General features: G+C 53.0%; 6 protein-coding genes across 6 annotated transcripts; 5 read left to right on the forward strand and 1 right to left on the reverse strand.

The window, feature by feature from the left end:
• Positions 1-360: 360 nt before the first annotated feature.
• On the forward strand, positions 361-4,621 carry HD553DRAFT_319281 (Sodium/calcium exchanger protein-domain-containing protein). Its single transcript, XM_046180996.1, has 14 exons — positions 361-1,019; positions 1,632-1,713; positions 2,375-2,470; positions 2,574-2,580; positions 2,683-2,790; positions 2,868-3,529; positions 3,602-3,682; positions 3,753-3,767; positions 3,837-3,922; positions 3,986-4,042; positions 4,104-4,165; positions 4,244-4,271; positions 4,337-4,388; positions 4,448-4,621. Exons 1-14 carry the CDS (start codon positions 622-624, stop codon positions 4,499-4,501), a joined length of 1,788 nt encoding a protein of 595 aa, XP_046033260.1. The 5' UTR covers positions 361-621; the 3' UTR covers positions 4,502-4,621.
• Positions 4,622-5,340: 719 nt separating this feature from the next.
• HD553DRAFT_352890 (uncharacterized protein) lies at positions 5,341-7,459 on the reverse strand. Its single transcript, XM_046183727.1, has 2 exons — positions 5,610-7,459; positions 5,341-5,536 (listed from the first exon to the last, which is right to left on the reverse strand). Exons 1-2 carry the CDS (start codon positions 7,155-7,157, stop codon positions 5,522-5,524), a joined length of 1,563 nt encoding a protein of 520 aa, XP_046033261.1. The 5' UTR covers positions 7,158-7,459; the 3' UTR covers positions 5,341-5,521.
• Positions 7,460-7,892: 433 nt separating this feature from the next.
• On the forward strand, positions 7,893-9,324 carry HD553DRAFT_141034 (uncharacterized protein). Its single transcript, XM_046176665.1, has 3 exons — positions 7,893-8,399; positions 8,482-8,826; positions 8,934-9,324. The coding sequence occupies exons 1-3, from the start codon at positions 8,006-8,008 to the stop codon at positions 9,233-9,235; spliced, it is 1,041 nt and encodes a 346-aa protein (XP_046033262.1). The 5' UTR covers positions 7,893-8,005; the 3' UTR covers positions 9,236-9,324.
• Positions 9,325-11,459: 2,135 nt separating this feature from the next.
• Positions 11,460-14,836, forward strand: HD553DRAFT_319290 (uncharacterized protein). The gene is made up of 12 exons (XM_046180997.1): positions 11,460-11,825; positions 11,970-12,661; positions 12,787-12,845; positions 12,946-13,256; positions 13,343-13,408; positions 13,480-13,913; positions 13,983-14,013; positions 14,076-14,116; positions 14,182-14,197; positions 14,275-14,333; positions 14,426-14,515; positions 14,610-14,836. Exons 1-12 carry the CDS (start codon positions 11,546-11,548, stop codon positions 14,664-14,666), a joined length of 2,136 nt encoding a protein of 711 aa, XP_046033263.1. The 5' UTR covers positions 11,460-11,545; the 3' UTR covers positions 14,667-14,836.
• Positions 14,837-15,638: 802 nt separating this feature from the next.
• On the forward strand, positions 15,639-17,611 carry HD553DRAFT_345924 (uncharacterized protein; the record flags this gene model as incomplete). The annotated part of the gene is made up of 6 exons (XM_046183149.1): positions 15,639-15,793; positions 15,873-16,052; positions 16,129-16,573; positions 16,637-16,762; positions 16,833-16,941; positions 17,001-17,611. 6 exons carry the CDS (start codon positions 15,639-15,641, stop codon positions 17,609-17,611), a joined length of 1,626 nt encoding a protein of 541 aa, XP_046033264.1.
• Positions 17,612-18,678: 1,067 nt separating this feature from the next.
• On the forward strand, positions 18,679-19,392 carry HD553DRAFT_345925 (uncharacterized protein; the record flags this gene model as incomplete). The annotated part of the gene is made up of 2 exons (XM_046183150.1): positions 18,679-18,711; positions 18,790-19,392. The coding sequence occupies 2 exons, from the start codon at positions 18,679-18,681 to the stop codon at positions 19,390-19,392; spliced, it is 636 nt and encodes a 211-aa protein (XP_046033265.1).
• Positions 19,393-19,466: the final 74 nt, after the last annotated feature.

Below are 19,466 nucleotides of genomic sequence, written 5' to 3' on the forward strand. Positions count from 1 at the left end.
CTGTGGGTATTCGACTTCCAAACTTTTGAAAACGTCTTCGGACATCAAGGATGCTGCAGTATCCAACTTTTGGCTGTTCTTTAGCTTTCCTTCGATACTTTGCAAAGCGCACATCGTGCAGTCGTGCAACGAGGCGCATCGGAGTCTACGCCTGGCGCCTGGTGAACTCTACTCTCGACGAGATTCGGAGTTGACCGATGACATCACACTGCGGATCAAACAGCGCGTCGGCGCTGAGTCTACGGTCACAAACGGAAGGGATGGGGGGAGGGGGGAGTTGCTATTCTTGGAACACACGAGGATACATTTCGATGAGAGAGAGGCAGTGTGAAGGAGTGGGAGGGGGTGGGGGCGATATGATGATGGGAAAGGACATCTTCAGATTACATACGCTCGACGATATCATCACGTAGCTACGAATCCTTGCAGGACAGACAAGGTCTTGACGAGGTGAAACGTATCTTGACTTGATCCCGGGTTCATCAGCAACAGCAGCGAAAGCAGCAGCGAACGACGAACGAACGAAAAGAGGGGAGTTTCTCTTGGCAAGAACCTCTTGGCAACCCAACCGCAACAACCCATAACAACACGCAAAGACGACATCCATTCCTACTTCCGAGGATGTCCCACAACATCATCGTAAACCCCGCGGACAAGCCCGTAGTTGTAGATAATCACAACGGTGCGGATCTTAGTACGGCCCCGACGACGAGCACTACGATCTCCCCCAATTCCGACCACGACCTCGAGAATAACGGGAGGCTCTCTCCGACGGCCTCTCGTTCAACCAGCCACAATCATCATCATCTAGGCCTCGGTCACCACCAGGATGCCTCCAACTCCAACGAAACCGAACACCCGCATAATCACAGGAAACCATCCTCCGTCGTCAAACGGATGACAACAGGCCTCTTTACCCCAGAAAAAAAAATCAAAAGGCACCCAGGGTGGAAAGTTTCGGCACTCAATTTGGTGAAGAGTAGTTGGATCAATTTGTTGTTGGTTTTTATTCCTGTTTCGTGAGTCGCCCCCTGCATTGCATTCTTTCTCTGGTCTTCGTTTGTTTGTTCGTGTTGGGGATGTTGGGTATCAGTCGATACTGTACTGTCATGCGTTCATGCGTATACGTGAAGAGAGCGTCCTTTTCGGCTTGTCTTGGAAAGACGAGAGCTCTCTCAGTGTGGTGTGGTGCGGTGTCGTGTGGTGTTATGTGGTGTGGTGTGGTGATGTCGGGTGAAGAATACGAAACGAAAGGCCAAAGTGGAACCCGAGACTCAAGCTGATACCCAATCAAATCTTTTGATCACATGTTCTTCGTTTTCCTTCGAAATATCGCTCTTTTTTTCCCTCGAATACCCTACCCTGTCCTGACTCGGCACTCTTCCTATTCGCTACTCGGCTGGACTACGATCACACACGACGACCACGCTACGGCATACTGTACGGTATACTGTACGATCATGGTATGGTATGGTATACGACCACTGCCTCGATCGCTCGATGTGACCATCCTACATCCCAAATCCTACATCCTACATCATCCGTCCTCTATCGTACATCCTACATTACATCCTACATCTCACAATCTTACAATCTTACAATTTTACATTGGATGCGCTTTGACTTGAAAGATGGGCCCTCCACTTCGCACTCGACGGAAAAGGGCAGGATACGTTGATCTTCGTCATGTGCTTTTTGGCGATCATACCTTTGGTAAGTCCGGCGCCCTCTTTGTTATCTCTTTTTCCTATCTTTCCCCCTTTTTCCCGGTGTTGTTACCCTGTCCGTTATCCGCTCTGTCGCCCTCTTCGTCGCACCTTCAAACGGTCCGGCACGATTCTCACGTCTTTCGACTCGTCGAGGCTTGTTTAGGCTCGTTCGACCTCGTTGCATCGACAGTTGGCTGATCCGGTAGAATTTGCTTTTTATTTTGCTTTTTACCGACTTGTTTGTTCCGCCACTCGCCACTCGATCCTCATCGGTGGTTCTTCTTCTTCTCCCCGGATCTCACTGGATTACCGGATCGGCGTATCACATCGCCTGAACCTGGAAATGCGGTTTGATCCGATCTGATTCGTTTCGATTCGATTCGATACGATTGGACTCGAAATGATTTTCGTTACGACTCGGGATCCGACACGTAATGTTACGTCGTCTCTGCATCGTCTTGCATGGCCTGGCCGTTCACCTGGTTACGCTGGATCGCCTTATCACCAATCCGTGATACTCTACGGTTCACCATACCACGTCATCGCTCTCCGTACCGTACCCGGCAATCGACTGCATCGCACCTCACACCTCTCTTTTCACCGCGCGAAACGCCATACCGCACGTATACCGCACCAATGCTCTTCCGTGCTGAACGCACACGCAGGCAGGGCTGTTGGGATACACCACGGAGAACGTGACCATGTGGACGTCCCAGACCATTGGGGGGTTGTTGAACGCTACTCTGGGGAATATGGTCGAGGTAGGTCTCTCCCGACCGTTTCATTTTTGTCCAAGGGTTGTCGTCGCTGATTGAGATTGCCATGATGTGATTTCTCGATCTTTGATGCTATTCGTGTTGTTAGCTCATTGGTGAGTGATCATAAGATATCTGTCCTTGTTCACCCAGCTGCAGGGACGTATTGTTCGTTTTTGTTTGACTGACATACTGCGATTGTGGGGACGGCTTCGCAGTCTCGATCATCGCCCTGATCAAGTGCGAGCTCCAGGTCGTACAGAGTAGTCTGATCGGGAGTATCCTGAGTAACCTGTTGCTCGTCTGCGGGATGAGTTTCTTTCTCGGTGAGCCGGTGTCTACGTAAAGCCACGTCTTGTACTGCTTGGCGGTGTTGACGGGGAGAGTGTGCGAATGGTCATAGGCGGCACACGCTTCGCGGAACAACAGTTCCAGGCGACCAGCTCTCAACTCAACTCGTCCCTCTTGTTGATGTCGGTCATCTCGGTCCTCATCCCGGCGGCGTTCCATTTCACGATCAACTCGTCTTCGAACGGTTCGGCTAACGGGGAAGAGATCCTCACGGACGCCCAGGAACGGTCGGACATCCTGGCCATGTCGCATGGGGTGGCCATCATCCTGCTGTTGCTCTACGTGGCGTATCTGGTGTTCCAGCTGTTCACCCACGCCGACCTGTACGCCGACGAAGAGGGCCCGACCAAGTCGACGACTTATCCGGTGCAAGTCCTCAATGCCCCCGGTCAGTTGAAAGAGAAGTTGGCCACGCCCATCCGACGTCGAGCGGAAGCGAACCGTCCGCCCGAGATGGTCGGAGGGTTGTCGATCCACCATGCCATCGCTCACGTTCACGGCACGTCTACTGCGCTCGAACGGACGCCCGGGATGAAGGTCAACAAGGACGGCAGGGTCACCAGCTGGGGTCCCGAGGGTCCGCCGAGAGGATTGGAGAACCACGATCTGGAGCAGGGAGACGAGGAGGAGGGCGAGGAACCGGAGATGAGTTGGGAGGCGGCGTTGATCAGCATGATCATCGTCACCGTGCTCGTCGGGGTCACGGCCGAGTTTGTGAGTGCCAAGAGTCCGGCGCTTGGTAGGGTGGAGAACGCCAGGCTGATGAATGTTCATTGTTCGTGCCAGTTGGTCAGCTCGATCAACGGGATGGTCGAAGCGAACCCGAGCTTGTCGCAAGAATGGGTCGGTCTGATCTTGTTGCCAATCGTAGGTCGCGTCGTGGTGTGGCGTTTTCGCATCGCGAAGCAAGCTGATAAGATCGGCACATCGGCTACAGGTCGGAAATGCTGCTGTACGTTATGTCTCCACTAGACCCGCTCTCTCATTGCGTGATTTGACCATCCTCCTGGTACGCCCACAGGAACACTGGACCGCCGTCATGGGAGCGTATAAGGACAAGCTCGACCTTTCCATCTCGGTCGCCGTCGGGTCGTCCATCCAGATTGCGTACGTCTCAGGGCCGGCGATTGTGCATTTGCGAAACGTTGCTGATTGAAAAGTCATCTGTAGACTCTTCGTCATCCCCTTCTCGGTCATCTTGGGATGGATCATCGGCAAACCCCTTTTGTGAGTCGTATCGTTCGACCTGAACTGGGAGAGCTTTTGCTGACGGGCCAAGCTTGATCAGGATGCTGTTCGACCCGTTCGAGAGCGCCGTGCTGTTCCTCGCCGTCATTATCGTCAATCAGGGTTAGTATCGCGGTCATCGTCTTGTGTAGCCGTCAAAAATGTCAAAAATGCTAACGTGGGAACTCATGTCTTTCACAGCTTTGGCGGACGGCAGGACCAACTGGATGTAAGCTACACTGGACCGTCCTCAGCTCAGAACGGGAACTGATATGATTCTCTCAATACTCGTAGGGAAGGACTTATCCTATTCATGGTCTACGTCTTGATTGCCGTAGCATTCTGGGTGAGCGCCGAGCATCCTCATGGTCCGCTCTACCGTTTCTGATCTCGCTTTACTCGCAGTACTACCCCGGAAGCAACACTGCCAACCTGATCGGTCAAGCCGGTTGTTCGTAAAGGCTTTGCTCGGCTCCTTCGCCCCCCTTCATAATTTCGCTCGGAATTCCCGTATACCCCGCCATGAAGTCTCCCGTCATGTAATATATGAAATATACACGATCGATGCGATGCGCCTTGGCGAACGTTTTGTCCCTTTGCGAGCCCACAGTCGTGCGATACTAGTTACGATCGTGAATAAGTGTTTTGTCCACTTTGTCCCTCAACACGTCACTCCATCTTCCATCTCTCCTCTGTCATGACCGACCTGTGGACAACGTTCTTCACAACGATCCTTCAGATTTCTGGAGATTGATAGAGACCTCTTCAGAGTCTTCAAGGGAAGGGAGACCGCAGGAGACGCAATTGTCAACTGTGAAAGTGAAATAGTTGCTGTTATGTGGTCCCTGAATACACGTCAGAGCAGGTACTCTTTGGCAACTGCAGATATCACAAGGATGTTCTACAAGCCCGGAACGTAATGTTCACAAGCTACAAGCTACTGGCTACAGGCTAAGTTACAGACTTTTTTCACCCGCAATGGAGCAGAGCACAGCCACGAAGTTGGAGGTGGGGCAGTACCTAACAGACCAGCCAAGCTGATCCAAGAGCTTCATCTGTCTTGATCGAAGCTGACCCACCCCACTGAACCCTAACTTCAACCCCCACAAGCGAGCCGGAGGAAGAAGAAGGAAGCAATAACAATTGCAGTCCGCTGTTTGCCCTGCCGCACGGGACATAGAATACTATGAATGGGCGCTTTCGTTCCTAGACTGGCTGAGGAGAAGTAGGGGAGTTGAAACTGGATCAGCTGTAGATTTCACGATCATCGACGCGATTCTGTGGAATAGTATCGGCTCTCAGCGATGTAGCGATCCACCTGGATCTAGATAGTCCAGCTTGAGGATTGTAAATGGGGTGTCGTGTTCATGGTTGCTTCAGCGTTGAGATCGCTTTTACAAAAGTCTGGAAACGAGAAGAGATTTGCTACATCTGGAGGCCGAGTCTGTGATCTTCCGCAAGGTCGCCCGCCTTGCCATCTTATCGGGAACATTTCTGCAAAGCCCAGACAGATAGTATATTCAGCCTCGCATTCGACTCTCCTTGCGCCACGAGCAACCAGACTCACGATATCCTGCATGACGTTCCCATACGTCGCATCCCACATGTCAGAGAAATAGTTTCCTCTAGGTAACCAAGGATACTTGTCCCCAGCGCTGGGCATGTCTCCTCGTCCTTTGGTAAGGTAGGTGGATTGCATCTTCATGAACGATACCCGGTTCATGGTAACCCCGTTGTTATCTTCTAAGGGGACCACGGGAGTAGCGGACCTCTGACCTTGTTCGTCGAGCTGGGACATGAGCCGGGTGAGCGTCTTGGCAGCGACGTCCGCACCGAGGGTCCAACTGGCGTTCGTATACCCGATGACGGCTACCAAGTTGGGCACGTCGGAGATCATGCATCCCTTCCAGAGGGTCTTTGAAGGCAAGTCGATCCGGGTGCCGTCGATGGATACTGGGGCGCCGCCTCCGATGAGGATCTTGAGACCCGTAGCGGTGATGATCACGTCCAGGTCGGAGAGGCTGTTTGAGTTTGACTTTGGAGACTCGGTGGATTGACCTTGCATGAGGATGGAGGATCCGGTGACACGTTCGATGTGCCCGGTGACGATGCTCGCTTTCCCTTCCCGGAGGGCGGTGAAAAAGTCTCCATCGGGACATGCGCAGAGACGTTGGTCCCAGGGATCATAACGTGGGGCGAAATGAGGCTCGACGCCGATGCTCGCAGGGAGTTGTTTCCTGGCACCCTTGTAGAGCAGCTTTCGGGCGGCTTTGGGAAAGGTCTGGCAGAAGGTGAAGAAGAGGTAACTGACCAGCAGGTATTTGATCCTCAACAGCCTGTTCGCCCAGCTGGTAGGGAGGTACCGTTTGAGCAAGTCGGCAGATGTATCTCGGCTGGGGACGCTAGCTAAGAAGGTCGGGCTACGTTGGACGAGCGTGACAGAGGAGGTCTTTTGGGCGATGACAGGGAGGATGGTGATGGCCGTCGCACCGCTTCCGATGATGGCCACTCGTTTTCCTGCCAAGTCGAGTTCTTCGCCAGAGGATGAGGTCGGCCAGAATTGAGGGTGGATGATTTGGCCCTTGAAGGAGTCTAGGCCGGGGATGATGGCGGGTAAAGCTTTTTCGTAGTCGTAGTACCCGGTACCTAGGACGACCCATCGAGCTAGCTGTTTGATCTCCCGGTAACTATCGTCCTTGTCGTCCTCGTTGTCCCCGTCCTTCTCTCCCCCCTGACCAGCCCCGCCCCTGACCCTGAATTTGAGCGTCCATAGTTGATCCTTCGTAGACCAATCCAAGCCGACGAGCTTGTGCCCCATCCTCAACCTCTCGGACCCGCCAAACGACATGATCGACCGGTGCAGGTACTCCATGATCTGCGGTGCGCCGGCGATGACCTTGTCCGATTCCCAGGGGTTCCATTCGAACCCGAAGGAGAAGAGGTCAGAGTCGGACCGCAAGCCGGGATATTTGAAGAACGACCAGGTGCCTCCGATTTGGGAGCGGCCTTCGAAGATGGTGTAGCGGTACGAGGGGGAGGCTTGGGAGACCCGGTAGGCGGTGTTGATGCCCGAGATGCCTGCGCCGATGATGGCGACGTCGAGGATGTCGTCCATGTTGAGTGAGGAAAGAGGTAGTGTGCGATGATGATGATGGAGATGACTATGATGACAGCGATGACTATGATGATCGGATGATCGATATGCCCTGTTTGATCGTCGCCGATCGTCGTTTCAACCTCGGACCTGGTCGATCAGGTTCGGCTAGATCAAGGAGGCGAGAGAGAGTAGCGAGCTCGACTTGATCTCCAAGTGTTATTTATACGGAAACCTCGACCTTTCCCGAGCCTGTTCGACCGGGTAACATCTTATTCAGGAAAGGTCTAGCTCGTAACAGTCCAGTCTAGTGCTAGTGTTCATTAACCGGTATAGATGACAAGGTCGACGTCGGCGATCCGGGCCCGCGAAACGGGTTCAGAACGAGAAGAGCACATGGAGTTGAAGTTGTCAGTAGTGCAGAGATCAGAGGTCCTATACCCGGAGGGGAGGGGACAATGACCGAACACGACACCCCACCTGCCTCTTTGACAGCAACGATCTCAAGTACAAACGGTTATTCAAAAGTATGGGATCAGGCACACATGCAAATATCGTTGTTGTCTATACCCGACTCGTCGTGTACAGCCGGAGGATGGTCATATACATCCAGTTTGGCTCGAGATCGAGTAGCCGGAGACGTGACATGTCGACCAACGCCGTTCAGAACGAGTCCTGTCTGTTTCATCGGTTGAATAGCCGGTGCAGTCGCACCAAGAGAGAGTATATATCAGCTATATATCAGAGCTTTTCTTCAGGTCGAGAAGTAGAACAGGTCTGCCACACATACAAGCACACCTCACCCGCATCTATCGTATTCCATCAACTCCAAATACTAATCTCGCCGAACCTGAATACAAAGCGCCGTCATGCTCACTACCGCACTAGCTAGCTCGATCCTCTACCTCCTTACTCGCTGCCCACCCGCTCTGGAACCTTACGTCCAGAAGATCCTCTCCAACCTCCCTTTAAACTCCCAATTGGCCTCATACCTCACCAACAATAGACCCCTCCTGATCACCCTCCTGAAAGCCTTCATCGCCCTCGGCCTCATCCACAACGCAAGCTCCTTACTGACCTCGGTCGCGCTGAACAATTGGCAGTGGAGGAGTGATAAATATCAATGGGAATGGAGTAAGGAGGTGGCGGTCGTTACTGGGGGGTGTAGTGGGATAGGGGAAGAGATCGTCAAGGGGTTGAAGAGGAGGGGGGTTAGGGTGGTCGTGCTCGATGTGCAGGAGGTGCCGGAGAGGCTCAAGGACGGTATGTTCATGGCACATTGGTTGGGTCTACTTGTTTACTGATCCGTCGTACGAACCTGACCCGCCGTTATGTCGTGTTGTAGACGTCGCCCTGTATTGCCATTGCGATGTCACCTCACCCGAATCCGTCCATTCCGCCTCTCTCCAGATCAAAGAACACTTCCCGGATACACCTCCTTCTATCCTAATCAACAATGCGGGGATCGGACACGATTTCCCCATATTCTCCCCACCCATCGACAAGCTGAAGAAACTCATTGATGTCAACCTCACTTCGCACTGGATCACCTGTGCCGAGTTTTGTCCGGGGATGGTGGAGAGGAATAAAGGACATGTGGTAGAGGTGGCGAGTATGAGTAGTTTTGTGAGCGTTGGGAGGTTTAGCGATTATTCGGCGGGTAAGGCGGCGTTGGTTAGCTTTAGTGAGAGTGAGTCGGGGGAGGGCGCAATGCGCAGCTTGGTTATGTGGTCTCCATTTAGTGCTTTTACTGACGACGACTTTCATCGTCGTCATCGGCTCGATCCGTCTGAATAGGCCTGAGGGACCAACTACAGCGATACTACCACGCCCCCAATGTCCACGTGACCACCGTCCACCCCCTCTGGGTATCCACCCCACTAGTCGCCTACCGTAAAGACCAAATCGAACAGGCTTCGGGGAAGATGATGACCCCTCAAAGGGTCGCGGGGGAGATTGTCGATCAGATCTTCAGGTGTAAAGGGGCGAGGCTGATCATACCGGGGTCGTTCGGGTGGTTGAGAGGGACGAGGGCGTGGCCGGTCTGGATGTTGGATCTTTTGAAACGATCGAATGGGCTCGATGGGGATGAGAAGTAGGGGTGTGGGTGATGATCGGTGTGGAATTGTAAGATAGCTCGTGGGGATCGCAGGGTTTGCGAATTTGTTGTACGTACCGAATCGTGGTGGCAAAGTGTATCGTGTATTGTATCTTTTGGAGGTCGAAGCGCTGCCAGTCCGTCGGTCCAACGAGTAGCCATTTCTCTGGTTACAAGATAGCTATATATCTCCGTTCGAGCGGGTGTCATGTTATCCCAGCATCATCGACATTTCAGGTGTCGGTCAGATTACACGAATCGTCCTGGTTCGCGGATTGATGAACGAGGCAGGGCATTTAATAACCTCTCTTTTAGTTCCACCTTGTCCCTCCTTGAATCTTCCTCGGAACTCCTCCTGTCAGGAATAGGAATCTCTGCAGGCGCGATAGATGACGAGCTCATCGCTCTTCCCCTTTTTCCGTTGCTGTTTATTCCTGTTCATCCTAGGTGGCAACGTCTCTCAGAGCGAGTATTGCGAACATCGGCGATCTCGCAGGGGCTCAATATGAACCGCCGGCTGATGATGATTCACTCGGCTCTGGTAGACTGCGGGTCGCCAGACGAATAGTGTCGAGACTTGAAAGAGGAGCAGGAACGAAAGAAGTGGACGCTGGCAACGAGAGCGTAGACAAAACCTTAAGTAAAAGGGAGGAACTCCTCGGATCGTCCGGGACCGCAGAGGCTTAGAGGCCAACGCGGCGGACATATGCTTTTCTGAAAGGCCTTTCTGGAGCCCCATCACTTCCCGTGTGTCAATAAAGGCAGACTAAGGTATTCGCCTCTGATGGTCAACCGCTTGATTGTGGCCGATAATCTATATAATCGTGGTTGCCATCATATGGGGCAGAGGAAGTGGTGGGGGCATGCATGCTAGTGAGTGCCTAACGCTGATCGAGCCGTTACTATCAACATGATACATCTACTTTTTTTGTCTTCTGTATCAAGATATTCACAAGCGCTGTACAAGCAAACGACACTTGGAACGGCGTTTTCAGAGCATGAATTTGATTTGACTCGATGCTCGGACTGGGCTCTGCAACGAGCTGTACAGTACGTGCTTAGCTTGCATGGATGTAGTTTCAGTAATATTGAAGGGGCCCGTGTATAGTTGGTTGCCGGGAGGGTCCAGAGGCTGGATGAGGTGGTAAATCTGTATGGTATAATGCTTTGTCAGCTGAGCAACGATTTGCTGTTTGCTGATCACAGCCTCGCTCGTGGTCTCGGTTGGTCGTCCGATCGACAAACGCCTCAAAGTCGAGCTGTGAGTGAGGAGACCGATATAAAAAGGTGAGGAAAGGACTTCTTCAAGTTGCCGTTCTATCAATATCGCTCGTTTTATGTTTTCTCCGTTGCATTAAAAGTAGTTCGATATAGCGAACGAGGCGAAATCGAGTGGCTCACTGTATCCGATGAAGGAATGATTATTGTTATGATTGTTACAGCTTCTAAGCGGACGCGCTGTGTGCTACTGTATCACTCTTACGCTTTTTGAACCTCTTTTACAAGAGTCGGCTTCCACAGCACATGAGGGTGCATACATGATCTTCCAGTACGACATCAGAAATCCTCTGGACCTTCTTGTTGAGACGATTCGCTCTTATCGCCACGATTTCGCTACCCCGCAAATCAGGATTGGGTTTGACTGCTTGTTATGGAACGTTTCCACCTAGGGTTTAACGCTTGGAGAGCCATCAAAGCGCTACAAGGTCGCCGTCAGTCATACATGATCAGGAACGGCTGGAGCCTTGATTGATTCGGCTACCTCTGGGGTGAATAGATGAGGTTTAGCTATCACAGGATGCGGGGGAAGCAGCGATGAAACCGATCTCAACCAGGATCGAGGCGCGCGCGCGACTTGCCGCCCCTGGGTGTTGTGCTCGACTTGGCCTGGGTTATCGTATCAAACACGTTGAGCTGGATGCGGATGGACTTTCTCGCATCTCAACAGAGTACACAGGCGAGGTGCCAAACGCAACTCTGCCTGCAATTCAAAGACGATTCGACAGACCCCGCGAATGGTCAGCGTCAAAAGGACGTCGATCGGAACCGACAACCTCGAGGGTACGTTACCGTTACGTACACGCCAAGACGCTGAACGGTGTCCGGAAGTTAAAATTCGCTTCCGGGACAGGCCCCATGTGCAACCTTGGACGAGCGATAGGGGAATGGTCGATCAAACAACTTTTTCTTACAACAAGTCCATCAGCTCGATCATGATTGGAACATGTACCACCAGCCTCTATACTAATAGCACTCCACGGGATAGCCATCTGGGAGGGTACAAGTTCCCGGACGCCCACATACGAGCAAGATGCGTCGCCTGAACATCCTCCTCGTCTCCCTCGGCATCTTCACGACGACGACGTGTTTACTGGGATTATGGTCTTTTCACCGGGTCTCCCACGATCTGAGCGTGGATTATGCTTCAGACGCGAGAGAGGATTATCTGGTGGAATATGAAGATGGTTACGATACCCAGGCGGGAGAAGATCAAGGGCAAGGGGAAAGCGAGAGGAGGTGGACAAAGGTACTCGGGGGCACGGAAGGGTTCTATGTCTTTGAGAATGTTTGGATCAGGGATCGGGTGGTCTGTGAGTCGTCAATCTCTCTTCCTGTACCGAGCTATGGTTTTCCCTTCCTTCCATTCTTGTTCCCCCGAACGTGGGTCGTTTGCGAACATGCCTTTTCACTGATGTTCCGTTGCATTGCACCTGTCTGTCCGACGCGTACAATAGATATGATCCCCAACCCAACCTCCCTTTTCTCGACCCCCTTACCTCGTCTAGAATACACAATTACCAGCCGTAACCCCGATCTTCGGGACCACACCACTATCGCCGAAACCGCTCATCGAGCTCTACAAGATAAGCAGGATGGGGTAACGTACCCAGAGTATCCGGAAATACCCAGGCTGGTCGTGCTTTCAAGGGAAGAAGCGGGGGAGATAGGAGTCCCTGGGTTCAGTGTCAAGATCAAGGTCGGGGGCAGGATCAAGAGCAATATCGGGGAGGGGTCTGATCTCGCGGTTGAAAGCGTTGGTATTGGCGCGGAAGATCAAACTGAGACTGAGGCAGAGAGCGAGAGCGAGGATCAGGTTGAGATCGAGCCTGAGAATGCTGAGATCGAGATGGGGAAAGAACTGGACATCCTACAAGAAGAGAAAGAAGACGACGATGTCTTATCACGGTCACGGTCAAGGGATACGAAGCTCAAGCTCCGCGCCAGGGGATGGAAAGATAGTAAGAGGCGACGGCGGTGGTGGTGGGATTCCACTTGGGTCGATGGGTGGACAGGTAAATCAACAGCATCATCATCCTCGTCGTCGTCGTCTTCGGGAGGAGAGACAGAATCGGTGAGAGAAACGGTGGAGGATAACGGGGGGATGCAATGGGAAGAAGAGGGAGTGACGGTCTTGCCCGGGACGACGGTACGTATCACCACCACCACCGCTCCTCTGATGATCTTGGTTCCGGATCGCAGAGAGATCACATCTTTTGAAGAAGGCGAGCTGATAAGAGCGGATGAATATCGTGATCGTTGTTGTCGTTGCAGCTCTACTTTGCGGACGATCCGCAGATCACAGGTTGGGGGAGCTTGATGCACCATTACTAGTAAGCACGCGGCCTACAGTGCTGCATTCCTGGCATTCCACGTGCCGCCGAGATTCGAGCTGAGCATCGTGGCAAAAACGCACGGGGTTCCTTCTTACAGCCATTTCGCGGCCGAGCTGATGTTTGGCGCATGGAGAACATATGCCAAGGTCGAACTCGAACAGCGCGCCGCGGTCTCGAGCGTGTCGCACGACAATGAGCTCGTCGAGAAACGATACTTGAACGTCCTGAACCACACGCACCCGGAAGGAACGGGACCGGCTACGAAATACGTGTTTTCGGAAGCGGAACGGCGGCTGTTTGAGGAGAATCGTATGGATATGCCGAGGACGGTGGTCTTTCCGTTCAACAACGATTGGGAGGGGAAAGAGCTGCAGGAGGTCATGTTGGAGGGGATGTTTGGGGATGCGAGTGAGTGGGCGATTCGACGTGGTGCGTCGGGGGTATCAAAGGAGGAGAGGGTGGCTTACGTCGAGGTGCGGTTCTCGTCTCGGTAGACCTGATAAGACGGGACGCGTGGACGAGATTGAGTCGGAAGCGACAGTGGACTCGATTGGAGCGGGGTGAGTCAGGAATCCCGGGTCGCAGACCTCTGGTTCCCGACTTGAGCTGACTTGATGTCCGGTATCTCTAGTCGTCATCGTGGACCGGCATGCGGCGCACAGAAACCCTGCGGGAGGACCGGAAGCGTGGGGCAAGATGGCTCTCGATGTGCTGAGCTTGAAGATGTCCGAAGCGTACCCTTACAACCCGTGGCTCTTTCCGCAAGAGAGCTTGTCGAGGCATTTGCAGTCGGATCCGGTCCCACTGCGTCGGCCAAAGACCGCTCGAGGGCACAATGGGGCGTTGAGTGGGGACGTCGTCAAGGTCACCTATGTGGATCGGCAGGGCGACAGGAAACGCAAGTTGGACGAGGAGAGCGATGTGGGGTTACGTCGGGTGTTGAAAGAGGTGTCCGAGAGCGAGATTGTCGCGGAGAACGGGAGGACGGCGAGGGTCGAGGTGGACATGGTCCGCTTTGAAGGGTTGCCGGCCAAGGAACAGATGCAGGTGGCCCACGAGAGCGATGTGAGTCGAAGCAGAGAGTTTTTCGACGTGATCGTGCGCTCTGCTGATTGCTAGCCGATCGTTTTACAGGTATTCATCGGCATTCACGGCAATGGTCTCAGTGAGTCGATCCGTTGGCTTCGTTTGCGTGGATCGGGGAAGCTGACGAATGGTCGTCCTCAGCTCACATGCTCTGGACCCGGCCTGGGGCGACGGTCATCGAGGTGAGCGCGAGGACGTCTTCGATAATACCGCCGTCTGAAACTGACACGGAAACGAATATTTGCAGTTCTGGCCACTCCATTGCAAGTCACCGCGGCGAAATTGCTTGCCGATACGTTCCTGTCTGCTAACACCAACATGACCCTAACTCGTACCGCAGCTTTCATTCGGGATTACGAGATTGTCACCGAGGCCATGGACCACGATTACGTCCCGGTGGTGAGTCCCGTCCGGGTCCACTCCGATTCTCGAGATTTCGGTGTGTCTGATACCGACCTGTTTTGCCTGCTTTCGCGCCTGCGGTGGCTTAGTGGAAAGACCGAGTGATACCAAAATCGGAATGGTTAGGCAAGGCACGGGATCAGCAGGGCGAAAAGTTGCAGAACGGGACTCTGGTCGAGGTGCGTACGAGGTCGAAAGTCCAGGGTCGGCGCATACGAGTTCGCTTCAAGGGGATACTAGGCTTATTCTTTTCGTCGTACTTGGTACTGGCAGGTCGATGAGCGATTTATCAGGAAGTTGTTGAACGAGCGAATAAGGAGGATGGTATGATTGATTTTCGGTTCTTGTTGTATAAGGGTTTCGAACAGCTTGGGCTGTGTGGTTTGTTTCGATGAGGCGCAGCGGTGGACCGGCGAGTCGCGATCAATCATCATGTCAATCAAATGTCGCTATGACTGCGTCAAGGTCACCGGGCGACTAGTCTTTCATCATCATGGGATGTAGTAAGAGGCACGGAACGAGTGATTCTCGCCCTGTGTTTCCTAAGCGTTTGATTCCAATTGACACGTCACAAGCAGTCGATCTTTTTTTTTTTTTGGTTTAGTAGTGCAGCGTACACGCACTATCAAAATAAACAGAAGCGAGCGCAGCGACTCCTCTGCCCATCAAAAGGCAAAGCCATAGACAATTGATCAAATGTCATCATCCCGTCAGTGTTAACACCACCACACCAGTAAGCTCAGTCGTCAGTACCAGGAGCTTCCAAAGGGTGGATGGCGTAGAGAGTTCCACGCACATCAGAGTGTTGAGTGAGTTGTTGGCTTCTCACTGGCACCGATCTCGCCGGCTGATCCGCCTTTATTTCACAGGTCTTCCTATATTGTGCACCGAAAGTGAGTAAGAAGACGCAAACCTTATACGTCTCGTACCCATCGTCAAGCTCGAATCGAGAACCCTTCGCATCCGAGCATACTTCTGGTGCCTTCGTTGACTTTTCGATCTTTCTGTAGTTCATCACGGAACAACGTTCGGCTCTCCACTACAATCCTCACTCCACATAGTCCTGACCGGAACCACGATCAAACGACAACTTGTTCTCGCTTGCCTCGACGCTGTCCCTTTCGCGGCTCGTCCGATATCATCGTCAACGATCGTTTTCGTTATCATCGTCAACGATCGTTTTCGCTATCAACCGTCGATCAGCGTCACTCTTCCCGTCACAGATCACAGTCTTGCGAAATCATCGCTCGACTCTCGAAAACCGCTTGATCCCACCGACCCGCTCCACGCCGATATCCAATCATGCCTGCCACAACCAGGAGCCAGACGTCGTCCCAGGCGCCTGCCGAGAGACCCCAGACTCCCGTGGCACCATCCCCGGTCGCCACTCCTGCCTCCAATGACGGTCCTCGGGCCAAAAAGGGAAAAGGGAAGGGATCCGGATTTCTCAATAGAGTGTGAGTCGGATCCGTGAGGCGGCAAGTAAAAATTTCGCTAAATTATACCCCTCCTTTCTCGCCGCTTCGACCAAGCAAGTACGTCTGCCATCACCGCATTTTCTCCCAAGAAGCCTAAGAGACAACCACGAGACGCTCCGCCTAATCTAGATGAACCCGCCCCGTCCTCGATTTCCCCTGGACGATCGCAAGAAGCGTCATCGGCCCTGTCGGGATCGTCGAATCTCAGCGGAAGCGAGCCTGAGTTGAGGCAGGAGCCGTAAGTTTCTCTCGGCATTCTTGACAGGCCATACGTGCAGATCGCTCATCCTTCTCGACCGCGCAATCCACTGCAGCACCGTACTCACCCCACCCTCCTCTCCTCACCGAGACAACAACGCGCCACTTCTGGCTTATCCCACACACCTTCGCGTCCGCTTGCCACGGCCCCAAGAAGAATTCCTCTGGTGGTTCACGTTCCTGAAGCGTAGCGGACTTTCTGAAACAGAGACGAGCCTCTTCTGGATGAGTCTGGTGGAGTTTTTTCAACACAACGGAATCTGGAATGGTTCTGCCATCGATTTGAATCAGAAAATGCAACATACACAGACTCAACCGGATCTAGATCCAAAGATCATCGACGAATCCAACAGATACGAGATCATGGAGAACTTCGTCACGAAGGACCACAATCGCCCTGACTGGGTTCTCCTCTACAATGCGATCGAATTCGCCAAGGCGTACTTGCAGGCCAGGATTTGCATGGTATTCGAGGCCAAACCATCGGGGGCCTGGGGCACGGTGAGTTCTAAGGCTCGGTACCGGTAGTGCAAGATCACCGACAACAACGACCCTTCGTGACAGGCTATGAAACAGATCATCGTCTACATGATGAAGGCAAGAGCCACAGATGGATGCGGGATGGGGATGATCGTCGCTGGCAGTCAATACCGGATCTTCTTCTGGGACGAGACGGACCTTTGGATGGCGGTAAGTCATGGCGAAGACTTCGCGTTGGCGTATCACGAGTGCTGATCGCTTTCCTTTTCTTTCTTCCAAGGTACCCTCAATCTGGAAAGGGAACCTTCGTTATACATGGCCGAAACTTGTCGAGCTGTACGACAAACATGATCAAATAGAGTGGGATGTGCTGGAGCAAGGAAACTGGGGTGAGTTTTCGAGCGGAACGAGTCTTTTGCCTACATTCACGCTGAGTTCACGTCCTCAGGCGAATATGCCAAGCGAAACGTGTGGCATATCCTGACTCATCTTCAAGGTCAGGTTGATGCCGTGATAGCAGGACATCGACGTGGATCAGAGGAGCTCTATCTCAACGGCCGACCGGCGCTAGAGCATGCCAAATACGTGAAGATCGAGGAGGTATGGGCGAATTACCCCGGGAGTGATTATCCTCCAACAGACGGGGTTCCTGTCGGGACGATCGTCGAGGAGGAAACGTCTGCCGCGGTTGAAAGAACTCAACCCAAACGTCGAGGCAAGCAGAAGGATCCAAAGGATAGCAGTCAAGCCGGTAAACCAGGACCGACGGATCAAGGCCGCACTGCCAGGAATGACGGACTTCCGCTCGGCCTATCCGCCTCAGACCGTGCGACTCGCGAAGTTTTTTCGCACCGTATGCGGGCTTACCGACAGCGTCTCCTCCAAACCAGAGTCGATACCTGGCTTGGTGCTAAACCTCCGTCTCTAGTTCGAACGCTTAGCTCGGCAAGCAGCGAGCAACTCGCTACGCCGGTTGGGTCGCACGTCATCTTGCCGAACAACACGAAGCAAGCGGTGCCGGACACAGCCTTGAGCACGTTGGAGGATTACGGGACTTGACAGTTCGACTTGGCGCTTGACATCACGACTTTACGACTTTACATATTTACGAGACTTGGCACGACTGAAAACATTACGAGATTGAACGAGCGAGACTTGAGCCTGTTGTAATTTAGTATATAGCGTATACAACCATAGTCATAGCTGGGCTTCGAAATGCTCGGCACACGCTTTCACTGACAACGATTTATTATTCTTGACTTGTGCCCAGAAGGTCACCAAGCAAGAAGACTGTCTCGACCGCTTCGCTATGAGCGACGCCAATTGTCAGGTTATCCGCCGTCAGAAAGGGATCAGTCTGCCATCTGGCATGTCGGCAAACACAGCGATCGTTTAAACAATCCTTAGCAGTCAGATTAGTAGTGCTAAATAGCTTGACTCCCGGTCATTTAGGAGTCTGAGGAAGACTTGCGACTTCTTACGATGTGAGGTGCGTATCGGATGTGATACGTCATTCTGAGGGCTAGGGTGATTCAACCCTACAAGCTACAAAAGCTGATTAGACCAGGCGAGTGGCACTGCGCGACACGGCTCAATACAGCCCAGGTTATATAGAGGGAGTACTAGCAAGATCACCCCTATATAACCCCTATATAACCTTCGTATGTCTTAGGGTATATAGACCCGGTCATACGAAGGTTATACAGAGGCTATATAGGGCAGAACGGACATTCAAATTCGATTTTGTCCGCTGCGGATGCATATCCATCGTATACCCTCTCGACAATCCCCGTACACCCCCTTCTGCTCTTGTCAACAATTGAAGGTATCGAATCGCGAGTGCTATCCTAGCAGCTAGCAGCTAGCAGCGAGCCCTTGCTACTCGATCGTCCTCGTCTCGCAGCTATGTCTTATGTCTACCATCGATGCATATCAATACTATCGCTATTCATAACCTGCAAAATCCGTTGAAATCTAGTCCAGACTCCAGTCTTGATCCTCCAAAGCGCTGCAAACGGTCTTGATACCCCCGTGAGACCAGTCGATGAGCGATCCGTGCTCTCGGCTCCCTGCAACCTCGTAAAGCAAACACATCAACACACCGTGCCTCTGTTCGGGTTGACAGGATGGTTAGGAGCACCGCTAGGAGCGCTGCCACGGTCAGTACGATCAGTACATGTACTGCAGTTCGAGTTCCCCTAGCCTCCTTGTCTGACCCTCTGCATGTCCCACCTCAGCGGATCTGTCGATGCTCGGAATGTCAAAAGACCCCTGGAGGGTACAAGGAGGTTGGTCGGGAAACACATCGTCTCCACGCCCTTCGATATCCTCCCGCAGTAGATCCTCCAGCAGGGCAACATCGACAACGTACTCCCTTGTCACCCCTGCCTGCCTCCCAATACTCAGCAAACGCTGCACCGCCCGATTCGCCTCTCGGCTTTGGAGACTTCCAGGGAGACGGTTCGGAAGGATCGGATTTTGGCTACGAAGAAGCGGCCTCAGTCTACAGAGACGACGGATCCGATGGATTCAGTCAAGGGCTAGGTTACGACGATGCTCAGATCGATGACCCTCGGTTGCCATCCCCAGACGATGCGGATATGGAATACTGGGACTCAGACAATGACGAGGACGAAGACGAATTTGAAGCTATCGACCCGCCCGAATTCACCCCTCCTCCCGAACTTCCTCTCGACCGATGGATAGCCCCGCATCCCGGCGCCTATCCTGTCCTTACCCTCCCCTCTATCGACAAGCACCACGATCTCACGCCAGCCCAGCGCCACATATACACAACGGTTGCTTTCGCCCGGTCGACAGGCATGCCAACCAGGGCTTAGGGGTTAGGGGTTAGGGGTTAGGGGTTAGGGGTTAGGGGTTAGGGGTTAGGGGTTAGGGGTTAGGGGTTAGGGGT

This window comes from Filobasidium floriforme (genome assembly GCF_021052385.1).
Source record: "Filobasidium floriforme strain CBS 6241 chromosome Unknown HD553scaffold_26, whole genome shotgun sequence".
NCBI classification, from domain to species: domain Eukaryota; kingdom Fungi; phylum Basidiomycota; class Tremellomycetes; order Filobasidiales; family Filobasidiaceae; genus Filobasidium; species Filobasidium floriforme.

What these genes read in the sequence shown, in the direction of transcription:
- HD553DRAFT_319281 (XM_046180996.1), top strand. Translation starts at nt 622, where the DNA reads ATGTCCCACAACATCATCGTAAACCCCGCGGACAAGCCCGTAGTTGTA. An exon ending in CGTCATTATCGTCAATCAGG is followed by an intron (nt 4,166 to 4,243) that starts GTTAGTATCGCG and finishes TGTCTTTCACAG; the next exon opens with CTTTGGCGGACGGCAGGACC. An exon ending in TGATTGCCGTAGCATTCTGG is followed by an intron (nt 4,389 to 4,447) that starts GTGAGCGCCGAG and finishes CTTTACTCGCAG; the next exon opens with TACTACCCCGGAAGCAACAC.
- HD553DRAFT_352890 (XM_046183727.1), bottom strand. Translation starts at nt 7,157, where the DNA reads ATGGACGACATCCTCGACGTCGCCATCATCGGCGCAGGCATCTCGGGC.
- HD553DRAFT_141034 (XM_046176665.1), top strand. Translation starts at nt 8,006, where the DNA reads ATGCTCACTACCGCACTAGCTAGCTCGATCCTCTACCTCCTTACTCGC. An exon ending in GCCGGAGAGGCTCAAGGACG is followed by an intron (nt 8,400 to 8,481) that starts GTATGTTCATGG and finishes GTCGTGTTGTAG; the next exon opens with ACGTCGCCCTGTATTGCCAT. An exon ending in GTTGGTTAGCTTTAGTGAGA is followed by an intron (nt 8,827 to 8,933) that starts GTGAGTCGGGGG and finishes CCGTCTGAATAG; the next exon opens with GCCTGAGGGACCAACTACAG.
- HD553DRAFT_319290 (XM_046180997.1), top strand. Translation starts at nt 11,546, where the DNA reads ATGCGTCGCCTGAACATCCTCCTCGTCTCCCTCGGCATCTTCACGACG. An exon ending in GATCAGGGATCGGGTGGTCT is followed by an intron (nt 11,826 to 11,969) that starts GTGAGTCGTCAA and finishes CGCGTACAATAG; the next exon opens with ATATGATCCCCAACCCAACC. An exon ending in GGGGATGTTTGGGGATGCGA is followed by an intron (nt 13,257 to 13,342) that starts GTGAGTGGGCGA and finishes TCGTCTCGGTAG; the next exon opens with ACCTGATAAGACGGGACGCG.